General features: G+C 46.4%; 1 protein-coding gene across 1 annotated transcript in view; it reads left to right on the forward strand.

Annotated features, from left to right (window-relative positions):
- Window positions 1–4418: 4418 nt before the first annotated feature.
- Window positions 4419–20850, forward strand: part of LOC129696444 (dermatan-sulfate epimerase-like protein) — a 34389-nt gene continuing 17957 nt past the window's right edge. The window contains exon 1 of the mRNA XM_055634340.1: window positions 4419–6054. Within this exon, the coding sequence (XP_055490315.1) occupies window positions 5090–6054 (965 nt within the window). The 5' untranslated portion in view covers window positions 4419–5089. The remainder of the gene's footprint in view (window positions 6055–20850) is intronic.

Below are 20850 nucleotides of genomic sequence, written 5' to 3' on the forward strand. Positions count from 1 at the left end.
GGTATTAGGATATATAGTCTCCAAGAAGTGTTCCATTTTATACCTTTGTGACATAACTACAGTGGTGCTGAAGGAAGATCATTACTTGGTTAAAATCCTACTCACAGCTGGCAGAAAGGCCATTACAAGGAACTGGTTTGCAGCTGACACACCCAGACTTAGACAATGGTTAGACATAGTACAGGAAATATTTGTGATGGAAAAAATGGCATATTCTCTAAGTGAAAGAAGACGAGTTTAACAGACAATGGGAAAAATGGATTAGGTATAGAAATAAAAACATTAACACTGTATAATTGTATTGCCAATAATGTAAGTTATTGGAACATGTTTTAATAAGAAAATAGTTCTGTATACTGCATCATTAATTGTAAACTGAACCCTGTAAACTGCACTGTTGAACGTTTCACTGCATTGTTGTATGTTTCGTTGTTATATTTGTGTTTTATCTGTGTATGCATAAAAGCAATAAAGTCTAAAGTGAAAAAAAAAGAACCAAGCCCTTCAGCCCACTGAGTCCGCGCCGATCAGCGATCACCCCGTACACTAGCTCTATCCTGCACACGAGGGCCAATTGACTATTTTTACCGAAGCCAATTAACCTACAAACCTGTACGTCTTTGGAGTGTGGGAGGAAACCAGAGAAGCCGGAGAAAACCCACGCAGTCGCAGGGAAACATCCAAACTCCGTACAGACAGCATCTGTAGTCCAGATTGAACCCGGGTTTCTGGCGCTGAAAGGCAGCAACATTACCGCTGAGCCACTGTGCCGCCCCACAGTTTTCTCTCCAGATGGTCATTGACTTGCTGAGTTCCTCGTGCATTCTGATTGTTTCTCGGGTTGCCGGCATCTGAGGTCTCTACTGCCTCCACCTAAAATTCTCACTCTTATTTTCAGATCCCTCCACAGCCATCCCTATCTGCAGCTAGTCCAACCCTGCCACTCTCTGAGACCAACTACTCTCTGAGACCAACTACTCTCTACTCTCTGAGACCCACTACTCTCTCCAATTCTGTCTGGATTTGAATCGCCATTGGCAGCTGCTACTTCAGGCTGGAATTTTAGTTTAGTTTGGTTTCCAGCAAGGAAACAGGCCCTTCGGCCCACTGAGTCCACACCGACCGGCGATCATTCCTTCACATTAGTTTCATGTTATCCAACATTCTCATCATTAGGTTCAATTAGAATTAGAATTAGAATTAGATTCCTTTATTGTCATTCAGACCTTTCGGTCTGAACAAAATTATGTTGCCTGCAGTCATACACAGAATCAATAATAACAAAACATGCAATAAACACAAATTAAACAACCACCACAGTGAGTTCACCAAGCACATCCTCACTGTGATGGAGGCAAAGTCTTAGTCTCCGTCTCTTCCCTCCTTGTTCTCCCTCTGCGCTGAGGCGATTGATCCAAGCTGAAGATGCCGTCCTCCAGTCCAGCGGACCGCCGTGGTGATGTCGCCGCCGCCAAATGCCTGAACGTCGTCTCCGCTCCGAGACGGCCCGCCGCAGCATCAGCTACAGGCCGCCGCCCCCGCTCCGGGCCCGCCGCCTCCGCTCCAGGCCGCCGCCCCCGCTCCGGGCCGCCGCCTCTGCTCCGGGTCCCGCAGTCGCCGCTCCGGGTCCAATCAATGTTACAGATGATAATTAAAATACCAACCTGCACATCTTTGGAATGTATGATGAAACCAGAGCACCCAGAGGAAACCCACGCAGTCACAAGAAGAACGTGCAAACTTCACGCAGACAGCACCGTAGGTCAGAATCGGACCTGGGTATCTGACGCGGTGAGGCAGCTAGCCACTCTACCAGCTGCAGAAGCACAGGTTTGAAAATTCAGGGTCTGAAGGAGGGTCCGACCCCGAAACGTCACCTATTCCTTTTACCCCAGAGATACTGCCTGACGCATTGAGTTACTCCAGCAGGGTTTAAGAGGGAACTGCAGATGCTGGAGAATCGAAGGTTACACAAAAAAAGCTGGAGAAACTCAGCGGGTGCAGCAGCATCTATGGAGCGAAGGAAATAGGCAACGTTTCGGGCCGAAACCCTTCTTCAGACTGATCGGGGGCGGGTGGGGACAAGAAAGGGAAAAGGAGGAGGAGCCCGAAGGCTGGGGGATGGGAGGAGACAGCAGGGGGGCTGAGGAAGGGGAGGAGACAGCAAGGACTAACAAAATTGGGAGAATTCGGAGAATTGGGAGAGTTACTCCATCAATCTTTTGATTGATACCTAGATGTAAATATTCCTTTTCGTTTAGATAAATGTCTGAGAGCGGTGCTTTCATTGTGATTTTGTACCTGTAAATAAACTTAATGATGTGTATATAATAAAATCAGATGGGCAGTGAACAACACATGTTCAAGTTGACGTGAGATGAGTAGTGCTGGTTGCTGGGACCGCGTTGACAGCGCCCTCTCTCTGCCGCACCCCATCCACCAGTCTAGCTCGGAACCCACTTAGCAAGTTTATAACCCGCTTAAATCATTGCAATATTCTTACGCTGCAAAATGCAGTTTTTAAATCTAAATTATAAAGGTTTAAGGCCAAATGGAATATAAATTCACAAGCACTACAACTAGGGTGGATCGGTGGTAAAGTTATGATACAGTGGAGTGGAGCTCCTTCTTACTTCATGATTGTCTAGGAAAATCTCCGAAGGAGTCTACAGCTGTTTTTTTTTTATATAGTGGAGAGTGGGTGGGGCTCCGGGGAGTGAGATGTGGAAGGTTTTGAGCAAAGATCCTATAGGATCTTTGGTTGTGAGCGCGGAAGCGAGGCGACGTCACGAGTTGGAAAACGCCACGAGTTGGGGGGAGGAGGGAGAGAGGGGAGGGAACAATGAGTTAGGGGGAATACACATAACACTTGGAGCCCTGCACACAGACTGCGTATCCAGCCCCCCGGTGCAACACACACAGACTCTGCTGCCAGACTATTAAATCAATCCGGAGTTTAACACTGTCACTACACAGATTATGCTAACCAGAAGACAAGTTATTGAGAGGGTAGAGTTTCAGTTCACGGAACTCTGCTACCGGAATCTCACATCTTCTGCTTTTATCTTTGCACTATATGTATTTGCACTGTTTTGTTTGTTTATTTAAACGTTTAAAATACCAACCTGTACATCTTTGGAATGTGGGACGAAACCAGAGCTGTATGTGCATGTCTGCGCGTGTATATTCATGTATATATGCATGTATGCATATATATTGTTCGTATATATATATATATATATATATATATATATATGCGTGTGGCTGTATGTGGCAGTGAATCTGTGAAATTCATTGCCACAGACCGCTGTGGAGGCCGTCAATGGATATTTTTAAGGCGCAGATTGATAGATTATTGATTAGTAAGGTGTCAGAGGTTATGGGGAGAAGGCAGGAGAATGGGGTTGAGAGGGAAAGGTAGATCAGCCACGATTGAATGGTGGAGTAGACGTGATGGGCCGAATGGCCTAATTCTGCACGAATAACGAATGAACTTACATATTCACTGAACTTTTGGTGTGTGTTTTTATGGTTTTTACAGAGTACTATGTTTACATATTTAATTGTTCCATTTCGCTGCAGATAAACACTCTTGACCGTTGACCCGCTGAGTTACTCCTGCACTTTGTGTCCTTTTCCCTAACCATTGAGATGACCCGCAGTTCAACACTATCAGTACACAGACACAAAGTTTATTCGGAATCAGTCTGAAGGATGTCCCCGACCCGCAACGTAGCTGGTCATTTCCCTCATAGATGCTGCGTGACCCGCTGAGTTATTCCAGCACTTTTTGTGATGTTCATAAATTCCAGCGTCTGCAGTTTCTTTGGGGCTGCGGGCTTTATCGAGCCTCTCTCCGGAGCCTCTCCAATTGCAGCACGGATTCCCCACAATAGGGATACCAGCCCCAGCGTTAACAACAGTCCATCTTCGACCTCTCTCGGCCGTTAACAACGTTTCCAATGGAAACGACACCCGAGGCATTGACACCGATCCTGGCGCTTCCCGCACAAGACGCTGTTCCCAGCAAAGATCCTATAGGATCTTTGGTTCCCAGCGGAGATAAACTGTCCTCGCTATAAAGGTGAACCCTCTCTGTCTTTCAGCTCACGCTTCGCACTCGTAGCTCCGGGACAGGATGTGCGCAGAGAGGGGTAAACAAACACACGAGGAATCATCTCACTGGGGAGCGTGAGGCAACTCACAGAGCGGAGAGCGAGAGGGAGAGGGTGGGAGGGAGGAAGGTAGAGGGAGCAGGCAGGGAGAGAGAGAGAGAGAGAGGGAAGAGAGGAAGCCGACAGGAGGAGGGAGAGAGAGGGAGGGGGAGGAGAGGGCGGGGAGAAAGAGGCAGGGAAGGTGAGAGGAGTGAGCGAGGAAGGGGAGAAAGGGTGGAAAGGAGAGAGGGGGACAGAGACGGGGAAGGAGAGAGGAGTGAGAAGGGGAGGGAGAGGAGAGAAGGGAGAGGGAGGGAAGAACGGACAATAGGAAGAGGCGAAGGCGGACACTGCGAGACAGAGGGGAGTGGAGAGAGGTCACGGAAGGAAAGAGTGGGGAGGAGAGCAAGGGAAAGGACGGGGTCAGAACGAGAGACAGCAAGAGAGAGGGTAGAGGGAGAGATCGGGGAGGAGAGATGGAGAGAACTGCGGGGACAAGCGGGTGAGAAGAGAGAGAGAGGGGGCCGGTGGGTCGGGAAGAGGTGGGCAGACGGAGAATGAAACAGGGAGAGATAAAGTAGCGAGAGAGAGAGAGAGAGAGGTTGTGGGGTTCCACACTAGAGGCCGAGAGGAGGGACCGTCAGAGAGGAGGGGTAGTCAGCCAGGAGGGGAGGAGACAGAGACGGGGGAGGAGAGAGCGAGAGCACACAGCTGGAGAAGGGTGGAGAACCAGGGGGAGTGGAGGAGGAGAGAAAGGGAGAGGGAGAGAGGAAGTGAAGAGGAGAGAGGCTGGAACAGAGAGAGGTAGGGGATCCGGAGCAGGGAACCAGGGCTCCGGGCGATGAGGAGAGGCTCCGGGGTTCTGCTGCCTAAGTTTACGAGCGTGGGACGGGGTGGACATTGAGAGTCCAGTGTCCGGCCACCTCCGGCGGGGCATGGCTTGCGTCGCCCCTCTTCTGCTCTTGGCCGTGTTCACCCCGAGCTGGGGCGCCGATCATGCTGTGTGGGACCGCAGCGGGGACGGCCAACCTACCGCCCACCCTCTGCTCTACTTCGAGCCGCGGGACGTGAAGAGCCTCCGGCAGAAAGCTCGGGGAAGCCACTCCTCTGTCAGCCGGGCCATCCGAGCGGCCGTGAAGACCATGTTGGCCAAGAACACCATCTACCTGCCTCCCGCCGACCACCAGGACTTCACGGCCAAGTGGAACGAGGTGTACGGCAACAATCTGGGAGTCCTGTCGCTCTACTGCCTGTTGTACCCCGAGGACGGCGACGCGCTAGAATTCGCCCTGACCTACTTGGACCGAATGGCCTCTTACCCTCGCTGGCAGGTGAGGACGGCCCCAAACGACGAGGTACCGGTGGCCCACTCTCTCAGCGGCTTCGCCACCGCTCTGGATTTTCTCTACCCCGTCCTGGACGAGGCCAGGAGAAAGACCTACCTCGAGAAGATCCACGCAGTTACCGTGGAACTCTACGAGTTCTCCAAGTACCGGGCTTGGGGCAAACACTTCCTCCACAACCATCAGGCCACCAATGTCCTAGCCCTGTTGATCGGAGCCTTGGTTCTCAGCCCTCACCAACCCCAGACCGCCTTGCTTTGCAAGCAATTCGCCATCGATATCATGGAGAAGACCATGTTCCTACTAGAACACGTCGTGGACGGCTCGCTGGACGAAGGGGTGGCTTACGGCAGCTACACTTCCAAGTCCATCACGCAGTACGTATTCCTGGCCCTTCGGCACTTCAACCTGAACCACACTGCTAGCCCGTGGTTGAGGCAACACTTCTGGTTCTACTATGCCACTCTGCTCCCCGGCTTCCAGCGTAGCGTTGGCATCGCCGACTCCAACTACAATTGGTTCTACGGGCCGGAGAGTCAGCTGGTCTTCCTGGACAGGTGAGTCAATGGTGGAGATCTTTTCTGGCCATTTCGCGGGGAGAAAGTACAGGAGCCTGAAAACTGTAACGTCCAGGTTCAGGAGCAGCTTCTTCCCTACACCTTCAGGCTATTAAACACTGCAACCTCCAAATAGATTCAGAATTATGTAGATCTGGGGGCATTATTGTTGACTTTGCGCTGCTACTGTCTATTTGTCTGTCTGTTTATATATATATATATATATATATTTAGAATATTTTAATATGTTGTATATATATATATACACAGACATATATAATATTAAAATATATTAAATGTTTATATATATAATTTATGTGGTATATTTATACACACACACACACACATACACATAAATACATGGTGGGTGAGCGGTGAGTTACTGCTCTACAGTGCCAGACACCCAGGTTCGATCCTGACTAGGGGTGCTGTCTGTACGGATTTATTCATTATGCCCATGACCTGTGTGTTTTCTCCGGGTGCTCCAGTTTCCTCCCACATTCTGAAGACGTACAGGTTTCTAGGTTGTGTACGAAGGAACTGCAGATGCTGGTTTACACCGAAGATGGACACAAAATACTGGAGTAACTCAGCAGACAATAGACAATAGGTGCAGGAGTAGGCCATTCGGCCCTTTGAGCCAGCACCGCCATTTACTGTGATCATGGGTGATCATCCACATTCAGTACCCCGATCCTGCCTTCACATCATTTCCCCTGACTCCAAAATCTTTAAGAGCTCTATCTAACTCTCTTTTGACAGCATCCAGAGAATTGGCCTCCACTGCCTTCTGAAGCAGAGAATTCCACAGATTCACAACTCTCTGGGTGAAAAAGTTTTTCCTCATCTCCGTTCTAAATGGTCTACCCCTTATTCTTAAATTGTGGCTGCTGGTTCTGGACTCCCTCATCACTGGGAACATGTTTCCTGCCTCGAGCATGTCCAATTCCTTAATAATCTTATATGGTTCAATAAGATGCCCTCTCATCTTTCTAAATTCCAGAGTATACAAGCCCAGCCGCGCAATTCTATCAACATATGACAGTCCCGCCATCCAGGGATTTAACCTTGAGAAACTACACTGCACTCCCTCAATAGCAAGAATGCCCTTCCTCAAATTTGGAGACCAAAACTGCACACAATATTCCAGGTGTGGTCTCACTAGGGCCCTGTACAATTGCAGAAATACCTCTTTGCTCCTATACTCAACTCCTCCTGTTATAAAGGCCAACATGCCATTAGCTAGTGATGCTGCCTGTCCCACTGAGTTACTCCAGCATTTTGAATCTATCTTCAGGTTTATAAGTTAATTAGCTTCAATAAAAATTGGAAGTTGTCCTTGGAATGTAGAATATTGCTGGTACATCATAAGCGATAGGAATAGAATTAGGCCATTCGGCCCATCAAGTCTACTCCATTCAATCACGGCTGATCTATCTCTCCCTCCTAACCCCCACTTTCTATGGTTTCACAACATTATTAGGCAGGACATCGGAAGGGTATATTGGGAGCAGCTGTTATTGGGCAAGTCCACATTTAACATGTGGGAGTCATTTAAAGGCCAGTTGATCAAAATTCAAGACTGGTATGTTCTAGCAAAGAGGAAGGGTAATGACGGCAAATAAAGAGAAACTTGGATGACCAAAGAGATGGTAAATTTGATCAAAATGAAAAAGGAAGTCATGCAAGGTTTAAGAGGATGAAGGGGCCTTTGAGAAATATAAAGTAAGGATGAAAAAACTCAATTGGGCAAAATTAGAAGGGCAAAATTGACATTCTTCACACATTAAATCTCTTCTCATACCAAGTGCTCACATACATCAGCGGTTTGCATTGTAAAGACAATGTGTAAATCTACAACAATCCCATAAACCAGAACCAGTTTATTTTAAGTGCTAACTACACAATGACATAAATCAAAGCCATTAATCAACACCTTTATCATATGGAGTAGAGGCTATTAAATAACACATTTTGGTTGCATAAATCGTTTAGCACAGACGGAAACATAATTAATATAGACTCGGGGATCGCTGGTCGGCGTGGCCTCGGTGGGCCAAAGGACCTAGTACTGCTCTGTATCTCTAAACCAAACTAAAACTATTTATTTACCTATCTACCTATCTACCTAACTACCTACCTACCTATTTATCTATCTTTATATATTTTTCTATCTATATTTCTATCTATCTAACATTTTTGTTGTTTATTATGGGTTTAATACAAAGTATTTTGTTTAAAAATCTGTTGTACTGCAGCAAGTAAGAATTTCATTGTTCTGTTTCGGGACATCTGACAATAAAACACTCTTGACTCTTGTCAGGGCTTGGGGAGTAATTCAGCCTTCAAGCTCAGTTTTATAGATGTTTAGCCTCCATCTAATCTTGGAGCTGGATGTGATCAATAAAGGACACAACGTGCTGGAGTAACTCAGCGGGTCACGCAGCATCACTGGAGAATATGAATAGGTGACGTTAGGGTTGGAACTCTCCTTGGATGTAATAATTATCAATGCCCAGCTCCACTGCGGTTGAGCAGAGAAAGTTGGGGTGGGGGGGGGGGGATATGAGGGGCGGTGCTTTAAGGGGGCATAGGTCAAGTTTACAGAGAGCTACTATATAGTGCCATTTTGAGAGGGTGAAGAAGAAGTTTACCAGCAGAAGGGTCCAGAATGAAACATCACCGATTCATATCCTCCAGAGATGCCGTCTGACCTACCATTGCTCCAGCATTTTTTGTTACCAGAATGCTGCCTGGATTAGAGGGTGTTTAGCTGCAGTAATTAGACACACTTGGTTTCTTATCTCTGGAGCATTAGAGGTTGAGGGGAAACCTGTTAGAAGTATATCAAAATTATGAGGCATGAATAGCAGAACCTGTATAGACAGTCAGAACCTTTTTCCCAGGGTGGAAATGTCAAAGACTAGAGGGCATATCTTTGTGCCAGAGGGGGGAAATTGAAAGGTTGTTTATACAGAGAGTGGTGGGTGCGTGGAATACTCTACTAGGTGTGGTAGTGAAGACATATACTATATACTATTCTGATCAGCACCACCGTTGTGTGTCCAAGAGCCTGTTCTTGCCTCTATGTTCCACATGCAGGTAGAGGAAATTAGTTTAACTTGCCACAATGCTCATAGGTTTGTGCATCGTAGGAGCAGAATTAAGCCATTTGGCCCATCAAGTCCACTCTGCCATTCAATCATGGCTGATCTATCTTTCCCTCTTAACCCCATTCTCCTGCCTTCTCTCCATAAACCTTGACACCCGTACTAATCAAGAATATGTCAACCTGCACTTTAGAAATATCCAACAACTTGGCCTCCACAGCCTTCTGTGGTAATGATTTCCGCAGATTCACCACCCTCTGGCTAAATAAATTCCTCCTCAGCACAGACATTGTGGGCTGAAGGGCCTGTTTCGGTCCTGTACTGTTCTGTGATCTATGTTTTGTTCAGGTTAGTTTAGTGAAAAAGCATGAAAACAGTCCGTTCGGCTCACCAAATCTTCACACCGTCCAGCGATCACCCCGTACACTAACACTATCCTACACACTAGGGACAATTTACAATTTTTAGCAAAGCCAATTAACCTGTAAAGCTTTGGAATGTGTGAGGAAACCAGAGCACCTGGGTTCGATCCTGAATAAGGGTGCTGTCTGCACGGAGTACGTACGTTCTCCCCATGACCACGTGGGTTTTCTCAGGGATCTTCGATTTTCTCCCACACTCCAAAGATGCAGATTAATTGGCAATGTATAATTGTAAATTGTCCCTCGTGTAAGTGTGCGGGGATCACTGGTCGGTGCAGACTTTCCGTGTTGTATCTCTAAACTAAACTGAACCTAAACTGTACCATTGCCCCACTGTGCTGCCCATGTACTGTATGTAGCGATTGAGGTACTCTCATTGCCACTGTTCCCTTCCTGTCTCCTTCATGATGAGACAGACCCTCTACTTCTCACCAGTCATGGGGTGAACTAAAATTAGTTGCGGATATCCCTTGAATCAAAATCTTTCTCAGCTAAAATCCAGCTGTTTGGAACATTTGCCGTTGAAGATTAATTGGTGCCTTTTTAAGATGTTTGTTAGCGTAACTTTATTGCGACTCTATAATGTGAACAGAGATGCGAAAGCACGCGCACCTGTAGGATGCGCTCATGTTGCGGAATATGAACAAAAAGATGTGTATTTTACTGGTGCCTTTCATTGGGGTTGGACAGGCTAGATGCAGGAAGATTGTTCCCGATGTTGGGGAAGTCCAGGACAAGGGGTCACAGCTTAAGGATAAGGGGGAAATCCTTTAAAACCGAGATGAGGAGAACTTTTTTTACACAGAGAGTGGTGAATCTCTGGAACTCTCTGCCACAGAGGGTAGTTGAGGCAAGTTCATTGGCTATATTTAAGAGGGAGTTAGATGTGGTCCTTCTGGCTAAGGGGATCAGAGGGTATGGAGAGAAGGCAGGTACGAGATACTGAGTTGGATGATCAGCCATGATCATATTGAATGGCGGTGCAGGCTCAAAAGGCCGAATGGCCTACTCCTGCACCTAATTTCTATGTTTCTATGTTTCTATTGTGCCTCAAAATGGTTCCAAATCAATGACATTCTGTACCATTGAGGGGAAACAAGCAAAACACCTTGACACACTGCAACCATGCAACTGTATCGGGCAGCACGGTGGTGCAGCGGTAGAGTTGCTGACCCTGACTACGGGGGCTGTCTGTATGGAGCCACAGAATATAAAGACGTACCATGAGAAAGGAGATGAGGAGGAATTTCTTCAGTCAGAGGGTGATGAATCGTTGGAATTCATGGCAGCAGGAGGCCAAGTCAATGGATATTTTTAATGCGGAGATTGATAGATTCCTGATTAGCATGGGTGGGACGAAAGCTGGAGAATGGGGTTGAGAGGGAAGGATAAATCAGTCATTATTGAATGGCAGAATGCTGAATGGCCTAATTATGCTCCTATAACTTATGAACTTAAGAACTGCAAGCTCTCACAAACAGCAATGTGGAATTGATCAGATTTGGATTACAGAGTCCTCAAGCATAGAAACATGTTCTTTGGCCCAGAAAGTCAGGACTCAGGGGCCTGAGCTATAGGGAGAGGTTGAGCAGGCTAGGACTATTCCTTGGAGTGCAGGAGGATGTGGGGTGATCTAAAAGAGATGTACAAAGTTATGAGAGGAACCGATTAAGTAGAGGCACAGAGTCTATTGCCCAGAGTAGGGGGATCGAGAACTAGAGGAGAAAGGTTTAAGGTGAAGGGGGAAAGGTTTAATAGAATCCTTAGGGGTAACGTTGTTGGGGCAGGTTCCATTGTACTATCACAATGTTTAAGTAACATTTAGACAGGTACATAGATAGGACAAATTTAGAGGGATATGGGCCAAACGCGGGTAGGTGGGACTAGTGTAGATGGGATATGTTGGTCAGTGTGGGCAGGTTGAGCTGAAGGGCCTATTTCCACACTGTATCACTCAATGACTATTATCGTACATCTTCTGGTCTGTCTCCATCTTCCTGTCACATTCCAGGAGATTTCCAGCTGCCATTGTTCCCCCACAGTTAACCTAATGTTCCTAATATTAAAAAAAGATGTGCTCATGTTTGATACCCAATTAACATCCCACACCAATTAACCCAAATAGAGTCATGGAGTCATACAGCATAAAAACAAGCCCTTCGGCCCAAATTGGCCATGTCAACCAGGATACCCCATCTATGCTAGTTCTACTTGCCTGTGTTTGGCCCATATCCCTCTAAACCTTTCCTATCCACGAAAGACATTTATTTTAAATATTGTTATAATACCTGCCCCAACTACCTCCTGTGGCAGCTCATTCCATATACCCACCACTACCTGCTGAAAAAATTGCTCCTCAGGGTTCTATTAAATCTTTCCCTCTCATCTTAAATCTATGTCCTCCGGTTCTTGATTCCTCTACTCTGGGTAAACGACTTTGTTCATTCACCCTATCTACTCCCCTCATGATTTTATATACTTCCATAAGATCACCTCACAGCCTTCTGCACTCCAAGGAATAAAGTCCTAGCCTGCCCAACCTTTCCCTGGAGCTTTGGCCCTCAAATCCTGGCAACATGCTCTCAAATTTTCTCTGCATTCCTTCCAGCTTAACAACTTATTTCTAACAGCAGAGTGACCAAAATGGAATAAAACACTCTAAATGCAGTTTCAGCAATTTCTTGTTCAATCGTAAAATAACATCCCAACTTTTATACCTAGTTATGCTTTGAAATGGGAAATGAGCTTCATTAATAGTGTATCACAGCAGGGTTCATCGGCCAGAGAATATGAATCTGGCCATTTGACCCATTAACTCTGCTCCACCATTCGATCATGGATGTTTTCTTTTTCTTTCTCGCCTCCATTCGCCTGCAACTCTACTGTTGTGCCACTGTGCCTCTCCTCTTGATTTTAAGAAAAATAAGCAATATCTGGCAAGAAGATTTAAGTGCAAGAATAGAGATATCTTCCAGAGCTCTGGGGAAAGCCCATCTGTTATAATGTTTCTCTACTAAAAGAAGGATGTATTTACGAACAAAAAATAAACAACGTGCTTGGAATATCTTAGTGAGTCAGGCAGCGTCTCTGGAGAACATGGATAGGCGATGTTTCAGTTTGGAACCCTTCTTCTGAAACACTGCCTTTCCATGTCTTCCAGAGATGCTCCCTGACATATACCAGCACTTTCTGTCTTTTTTTATAAACCACCATCTGCAGTTCCTTATATTTATATTTGTGATCAAATGGATGTGAAGGGATATAGATTATTTGGGGGTGGCACGGTGGCGCAGCAGTAGAGTTGCTGTCTTACAGCGCCAGAGACCAGGGTTCGATCCCGACTACGGATGCTGTCTGTACACTCTCCCTATGACCGCGTGGGTTTTTTCCAGGTTCTCCGGTTTCCTCCTGCACTCCAAAGATGTATAGGTTTGTAGGTTCCGTCCCAGGGAGCTGCACGTGTGGCGGTGGTGCCCTGGGAAGCTGCGCGGGCCCGAACATCCGCGGCGCCGAGCAGAACGTGCCCCGGTAGGCTCGACATGCCCCACTGGCCTCCCAGGGGACTGCAGTGAAGCCAGGTGGCAAGGCCTGCCTGGGCCGAAGGAGCCTCAGCAGTGGTGGTGATGGGAACCTAGGTGGCGGCAGCAGGAACCTCGGCAGTAGCATGAGTCTTGGCGGTGGTGAGGCCTCGGCGGCAACGGAAGCCGAGGCCTCATGTGTCACAATGGCAGAGGGAACCTCGGTGGCAGTGGGGTCTCACAATCGTTCTGATCAGCGGTGGTCGATGAGTGTGAAGGGGGAGGGGAGGACAATGGGGATCTGGCCTGGGGTGACCTTTGTGAGGGAGAACAAGAGAGACTCAGTGTGGGGGATGAGGGGGACGACACTAGTTTAAAATCCTCTGGCCAGGGGATAAGTCTGTTTGTTTGTTCATTTGTTCCGTTGAAGGCGCTATGCACATGGCAGCCAGATAACAGTCGCTTTTCTTTTCTTTTTGTTTTCACTTTTGATTTCAAGTTTTCATGACTGTGTGTTATGACTGTCGATAGACCAATTTCCCTCCAGGGATGAATAAAGTTTTATCGTATAGTATCGTGGGTTAATTGGCTTCTGTAAATTGTCCCTAGTGTGTAGGATAGTTCTGGAGTATGGGTTATTGCTGGTCTGCGTGGACTCGGTGGGCTGATGGGCCTGCTCCAAGTTATGTTTGTAAAGTAAGTCATGTGCAGATAGTTGGAGGCAAATACGATGGTGGTATTTAAGGTATTTTTGGGGAGACACATGAATAGTGAATGGAATGAATGGAGTGAATGGAGGGATGTAGATCACATGCAGACTGATGAGCTTAGTTTTTCTTGGCATCATGTTTAGCACAGACTTTGTGGGCCAAAGGACCTGTTTCTATGCTGTATTGTTCAATGTTTTGTGTGCAGGGCTGCAGCAAAGGTTCACTAGACTTATTTCTGGATTAGAGTTTTCATTTGTGGAGGGATTAAATATACTCAGCCCGATTTATCTCGACTTTAGCAGAACGTGACATGATTTCATTGAAATGTATTACGTTCTCTGAGGCTTGGCAAGACAAATGTTTCCTTTGGCTGAGGTCTGGAATCCAAGGTCATACAGACCATCCCTGGTTAACGAATTGATATTTTTTTTAAAAGACGTCCATGTCAGTTTTAGACATAAATTAAAAAATACACAAATATCACTCGGTAGCACCATTGCAATAAATGGCATCAAAAGCATATGAGATTATGAAGAGCGATTATTAAAAGTAGCGAAGGAAAGGAAAATAATAGAAACAAGGAACTGCAGATGCTGGTTTGCACAAAAGGACACGGGTGCTGGAGTAACTTAATAAGTCAGGCAACATCCCATCAGAACATGGATAGGTAACGTTTTGGGTCCAGAGCCTTCTTTAGATCTCCCAAACGGAATCATCTCCTATCCATGTGTGCAAATGCACATTGCCAGAATCTTGCACAGTTTCTTCCCACCTGTTATCAGACAACTGAACCATCCGATTACCAACTAGAGAGTGGTCCTGAGCTACAAAAAAACTTCATTGGAGGCCCTCGGACTATCTTTGGCTGGACTTTATCTTGCACTAAACGCTATTCACACTATTCCCTTTATCATGTATCTGTACACTGTGGATGGCTCGATTGTAACTATGCATAGTTTTTCCGCTGACTAGATAGCACGCAACACTGTACCTTGGCACAAGTGATAATAAATTTTACTTCAGAGTCACGTGAGTGATTCCGTGAAGAACCCGTTCAGCACGCATTACGTCCAGCAGAGCAACAGCGGCACTGCGGGAGTCGGGCTCTCCCGGTATGGAGGTGAAAGAACGGACCGTCAGGTAAGCTGACGTCGGTTTCCTTCACAGGGAGCCTTCTGCTGTCCGGCAGAGAAGAAAGGCTCTGCAACAAACCTGTCCCCCGCTCGACTCCATGGAGGAGCATTCCTTCAGGGGGGGCATCAATGGAACAGACCTGTCCCCCGCTCGACTCCACGGAGGAGCATTCCTTCAGGGGGGCAGCAATGGAACGGACCTGTCCCCCGCTCGACTCCACGGAGGAGCGTTTCCATCGTGGGGGCAGCAACAAGGCGGTAGGACCGCTTATCCGGCGCTCCGCTATCCCGACACCGCGCCGAGCCCAGCCCCGCTAGCGCCTAAGCAGCGGGCTGGAAGTAACGCCACAGAGGCGTCCGGCCGGTGGCTCCGACTTATCGGACGGGACGTCTTTCCACCCGCACGGGAGGAAAGACAGCCGCCTGCACAGAACTGCCCCCGCTTGACTCCACGGAGGAGCGTTTCATCTCGCGGGGGCAGCAACAAGGCGGTAGGACCGCTTACCGGGCGGTCCGCTACCTCGACACCACGACCGAGCCCAGCCCCGCTAGCGCCTGAGCAGCGGGCTGGATGTAAAAGCCAAGGAAGAGGCTTTCCGGCCGGTGGCTCCGACAGGGACGTCTCTCCACCCAGGCGGGGGAGAGACAGCCGCCTGAGCCGCTTGGAGCGGCTCTTGGAGCAGGAGCTCCAGCGAGGTGCACCCCAGGAGGGGCGCTCTCGCAGAGGGGGTTAGGCTCTCCCTCCACAGTGCCTTGTGCACTGTCCATTGCTTCCTCCTTTCCAGAGGATAGCTTTGGTGACCAGGACTGGGCTGGTCAAGAACAGGGCCAATGGCTGAAGATCTCGTGAGTATGCAAGGGGTGCAGGAACAGGAAGAGCTGCTAGGTGTGGTGTGTGGTGGACAGCTACGTGGAAACCCCACGTGCAGGAGGCGTTAAAAGCCTGACGACAGCCATCACTTTGTTTTTCCTCGTTCCATGGACAAATACGGAGATGACCACAACCTTCGTAAACAAGTCATAAGACCCCAGCCACTGAGCCAGACCAACTGCTCTGTGGCAAAAACCTCACAAAGCATATGAAGGACATGCAAGAGGTTTTACAAAACGTTCGGCTCATGAGGGCAGGGCCGGGACGAGTAACCAAATACAGCAATTCCTATGCAGCAGCACCCCACCGCATCCATCTGTCAACGTCTACCATATCGGGCTGATGAAAGCTCACGGTCCGCATCTATCACCGAAAGTCTTATTTAGACCAGGGCCCAGAGCGGACCCCATGGAAAATGTGCCACCCCCCAACATCACCGCCACGTCAGACGACATGCAACACTCGTTGGACTGGCAGGAAACAGAAGAATACCCATAACCATGGAGGTAGGTGGGTCTGGTTCCTACCAGTATATAGAGCATACTAACACATGGGAGTCTATCAAGATTGATCAGTATATACTCAATGGCATTAGTGAATATAATTCATACTAGAAAAATTGCCACCAGGTCAACATTCACCCCAGAGGGTATTTTTCCGCTCTCCTTTAAAGAAACACGAGGGACAAGCTGAACTGGTGAGAATAATTACAAAGGGTGTCATGGGGAAACCTGAACCCTTGCAATTCATATCAAATATATTCACTAAACCCTAAAAAGATGGCGGATGTCCCATCATCATTGGCTTAATTTCACTAAATATGTTTGTTAAGTATATACATTTCAAAATGGAACCGGTTGTTACTGCCAAACAATTAAATTCCAAAGGATACTCCATGGCAAGCATTCATCTTAAAGATGTTTACCATTTAGTACCATTCACAAGGATCATCGCGGATACCTGAAATTTAACTGGATGGGGCAGCTATAGCAGTTTAAAGCGTTACCCAATGGGCTCACATCAGCCCAAGAGTTCAAAGTTCAAAGTTCAAGTTCAAAGTAAACTTTATTGTCAATTCAAATCAATTGGATTGAAATTGCGTTTCCCCATACTCCAAATGTGCAAGTAATATTTATAACACAGACAGACATATACCAATAAGATAGAATATACATTATTTAAAATACACAGTGTGCCAGACTGTAGTAAAATTTTGAGGTAAAATTAAAGGTGCAATAATTAAGGTGCTGAAATATAGAAAAGTGCAAATAGCATACTTGCAGCTGACAATTACAAAGGGTGTCATGGGAGAACACTAACCATTCGTATCAAATTACCCTAAAAAGATGGCGGATGTCCCATCATCATTGGCTTAACTTCACTAAATATGTTTGTTAAGTATATATTTCAAAATGGAACCTTGTTACTTAGACATTAAATTCCAAAGGATACTTCATGGCAAGCATTCATCTTAAAGATGTTTACCATTTAGTACCATTCACAAGGATCATCGCAGATACCTGAAATTTAACTGGATGGGGCAGCTATAGCAGTTTAAAGCGTTACCCAATGGGCTCACAACATTGCCAAGAGACAACATAGTTGAATTGGCACAGTCGTACAACAATTTAATGGTCAACAAACTACCAACTACTCGACAAGTAACAGAGTAATTGGGATAATGGTAGCAGCATTTCCAGCTACATAATTCGGACCTTTGAACCAAAAACGACATACAGGTCATTGTGATCGTTTCATGAAGTTACCCACTGAAGTAATATCAGAACTACAGTGGTGGGCAAAAAACGTTTGACATAGTTTCAGCCTATTATCATCACTAACCCTACGTCAGTTATCCAAACAGATGTCAGTGCTCAAGATTGGGGAGCACCTAACTCTATATCCAGCACAAGTAGTAGATGGACTAACTCAGAATCATTGTTACCACTTACACTGGGCATTAATTATCTAGAGATGTTTGGGTGATTTTTTATGGTTTAAAAGCATATGCATAAATATGCATCACTTGCATGTACGGTTATAAATAGATAATACTACGGTGGTGGCCTACATTAACCATATGGGCGGCATAAAATCGGTTCATGCGACAAGTTGGTCAATACAATTTGGCAATGGTGTGTCCAAAGACATATTTGGCTATCAGTAACTTACCTACCAGGTAAGCTAAATACTGTGGCAAACACCAGATCATGTAAATTTAATGACAACATCGAATGGATGTTAAAACCCCCAAAATATTTTTTTTTCACAAAGGTTATCAAGCAATATGGCACGCTAGATATCGATTTATTTGCATTTAGACTAAATCACCAGGTACCTATGTATTTTGCTTGGGTACCAGACCCTGAGGCAGCAGCGGTAGATGCGTTCATGCTGAATTGGGAAAAAATTTCTTCTATTCATTTCCTCCCTTCTGCCTCATCAGTCGGGGGCTACGCACAGTACAAATGGACTCTGCTTCAGGTATTTTGATAGTACCCGACTGGCCTACACAGCCATGGTTCCCAATACTCCATGACATGGTTGTTGGAACTCCGATGGTATTCCCCAGTGACCCAGAGTTATTAACACCCAGTGTTGGGCACAAGCCACCCGTGCCATGAGAAAATCAAACTTCTGGGTTGCAGATGCTGCACAAACCACTTCTGGGACTGGGATTATCATAACAAACCGTCTACACCATGTCAGCATCCCTCTGAACATCCACTAAAAAACAGCACTTGTCCAGCATCAAAAAATGGGAGAATTACTGCTTGGATACAGGAACCACCTACTCAACCGCTACAGTTACCAACGTGCTGGAATTCCTGGCGAACCTTCACCAAGATGAAGGACTTCAGCTACAGAGCCATCAACACAGCTAGAATTGCCCTGCCTGTCTATTTAAAACCAGCTCCAGGACAACAGGCCATGGGGTCCCACCAGCTGGTGGTCAAACTAATGAAGGGTATTTACAACTCTAACCCCCTAGACCAAGGTACACCCATATATGGGATATCAGTGTGGTCCTGACATACCTCAGGGGATGCCCACCAGCCAGATCCCTCAACCTAAAACCATCTATGCTCAAAACACTCATGTTGATGGCACTTGTATCTGCACAGAGGGTCCAGTCACTACACCTATTGCGACTGGACACCATGCTCACAGCTCCAGATCTCTGTCGTTATCCAGGGAATGATCAAACAGAGCAGACCAGGACCACCTAATCCAGTCGTGGAATTCCGGGCTTACCCGCCAGAAACACGGTAATGTGCCATGACCCTATTATCCTACATAGACACAACCAAAATATTCGAGGGAGATGAAAAGCCTTGTGGGTCAGTCATAAAAAACCTTATGGTCGGGTGATGAGCCATTTCGAGATGGCTCAAGCAGGTGCTAAAAGCTGCTGGGATAAAAACTAACATGTACAAAGTTCATTCCACCAGGGCAGCATCCACGTCGACGGCTAAAAGAATGGACATGCCTATATACCACATCCTGGCTACAGCAGGATGGTGGGGGGTAAGTCCGTTCAGACATTTGATAATATGCCATTGGCAAAACCTGTTTTATTTGCAGGAAGGATTTTACAGACTGCAAATATTTAATTTAAGCCCAGGGGAGCAATTTAATTTCTTTGTTGTTATTGTTAAAAAATAACATTGTGTTTTTCTACAAACAGATTCATTGGTTGATTATGATAACACACTTCCTCCCTCAAAGACTTCGGCAGTGATGTAGCAATAACTGTTACACGGTTTGAAATCACAGAGCTTTGAAATCTTCACGGAATCACTCACGTGACTACGAAGTAAAATAGTAAGATTAAAAGAGAACTTACCAGTTTGAAGTTTGATCTGTATTTTATGAGGAGTTATGATGAGGGATTACGTGCCCTCCACTCCCACCCTCAATATTATGGGTCAAATTCATAAACTGATGTCTCCTTGTCTTTACTATGTTTACTTCAATAACTGTGTCTATCTGTGATTCCACACCGCTGCTTTGAAGTATGCCGCTCATGCGTGCTGAACGGGTTCATCACGTAATCCCTCACCGTAACTCCTCATAAAATAAAGATCAAACTTCAAACTGGTCGTTTAATCTTACTATTAAAAACCAAACTAAACTAAACTTAAGTGGGATGCTGCCTGACCCGCTGAGTCACTCCAAAACTTTGTGTCCGTTAGAGAGCAAACTAGTTTTGCTTTTAGAAGCAATGACCATATGTAAGTATGCTTCATCTGGAACATCAGAGGTTAAGGAGAGACCAGATGAAGTGGTAAAATTATAAGATGCATAGATAGGGTAGACACTCAGAATCTTTTCTCTCCTAGGTAGAAAGGCCAATTACTAGAGGGCATAGTTTTTAATGTAAGAAGGGCAAAACTTATAGATATTGTCTGGGGTAATTTATTTACACAGGGTGATGGGTGTGTGGAATGCACTCCCAGGGGTAGAGGTGGAGGAGGAGATAGGGTGGTGGCTTAGAAACATGATGGAGGTGGTGTCTTTCTAAAGGATGCCTTCCGATTCGTAGTGTGAGGACCAGAGGGCACATCCGGCAGAATAACAGGCCTGTTTACCTTTGGAATGGAGATGATGAGGACTTTTTATTTTGCCAGAGTGGTGGTAAATCATGCAGGTATAATTAGATTTATCCCCAGATGACGGTATTGTGCCTGTCATTGGGTCTGGAGTAACTCAGTGGGTTCTCCGGGAAACAGCAGAGATGTTCGGGACTCTTCTCGACTCATCGTTAAGGTGGTGTCAAGGGTTATGGGGAAAGGGCAAGAGAATAGAGTTTAATAGGAACAGTGCATCAGCCACGATTTAATGAGTCTGAAGAAGGGTCTCGACCCGAAACGGCACCCATTCCTTCTCTCCATTGATGCTGCCTGCCTTGCTGTGTTACTCCAGCATTTTGTGTCTATCTTTGATTTTAACCAGCACCAGCAGTTCTTTCCTACACAGCCATGATTGAATGGTAGAGCAGACTCGTTGGGCCGAATTGCCTAATTCTGTT

The sequence above is a fragment of the Leucoraja erinacea genome, chromosome 4, assembly GCF_028641065.1.
Source record: "Leucoraja erinacea ecotype New England chromosome 4, Leri_hhj_1, whole genome shotgun sequence".
Taxonomy (NCBI): domain Eukaryota; kingdom Metazoa; phylum Chordata; class Chondrichthyes; order Rajiformes; family Rajidae; genus Leucoraja; species Leucoraja erinaceus.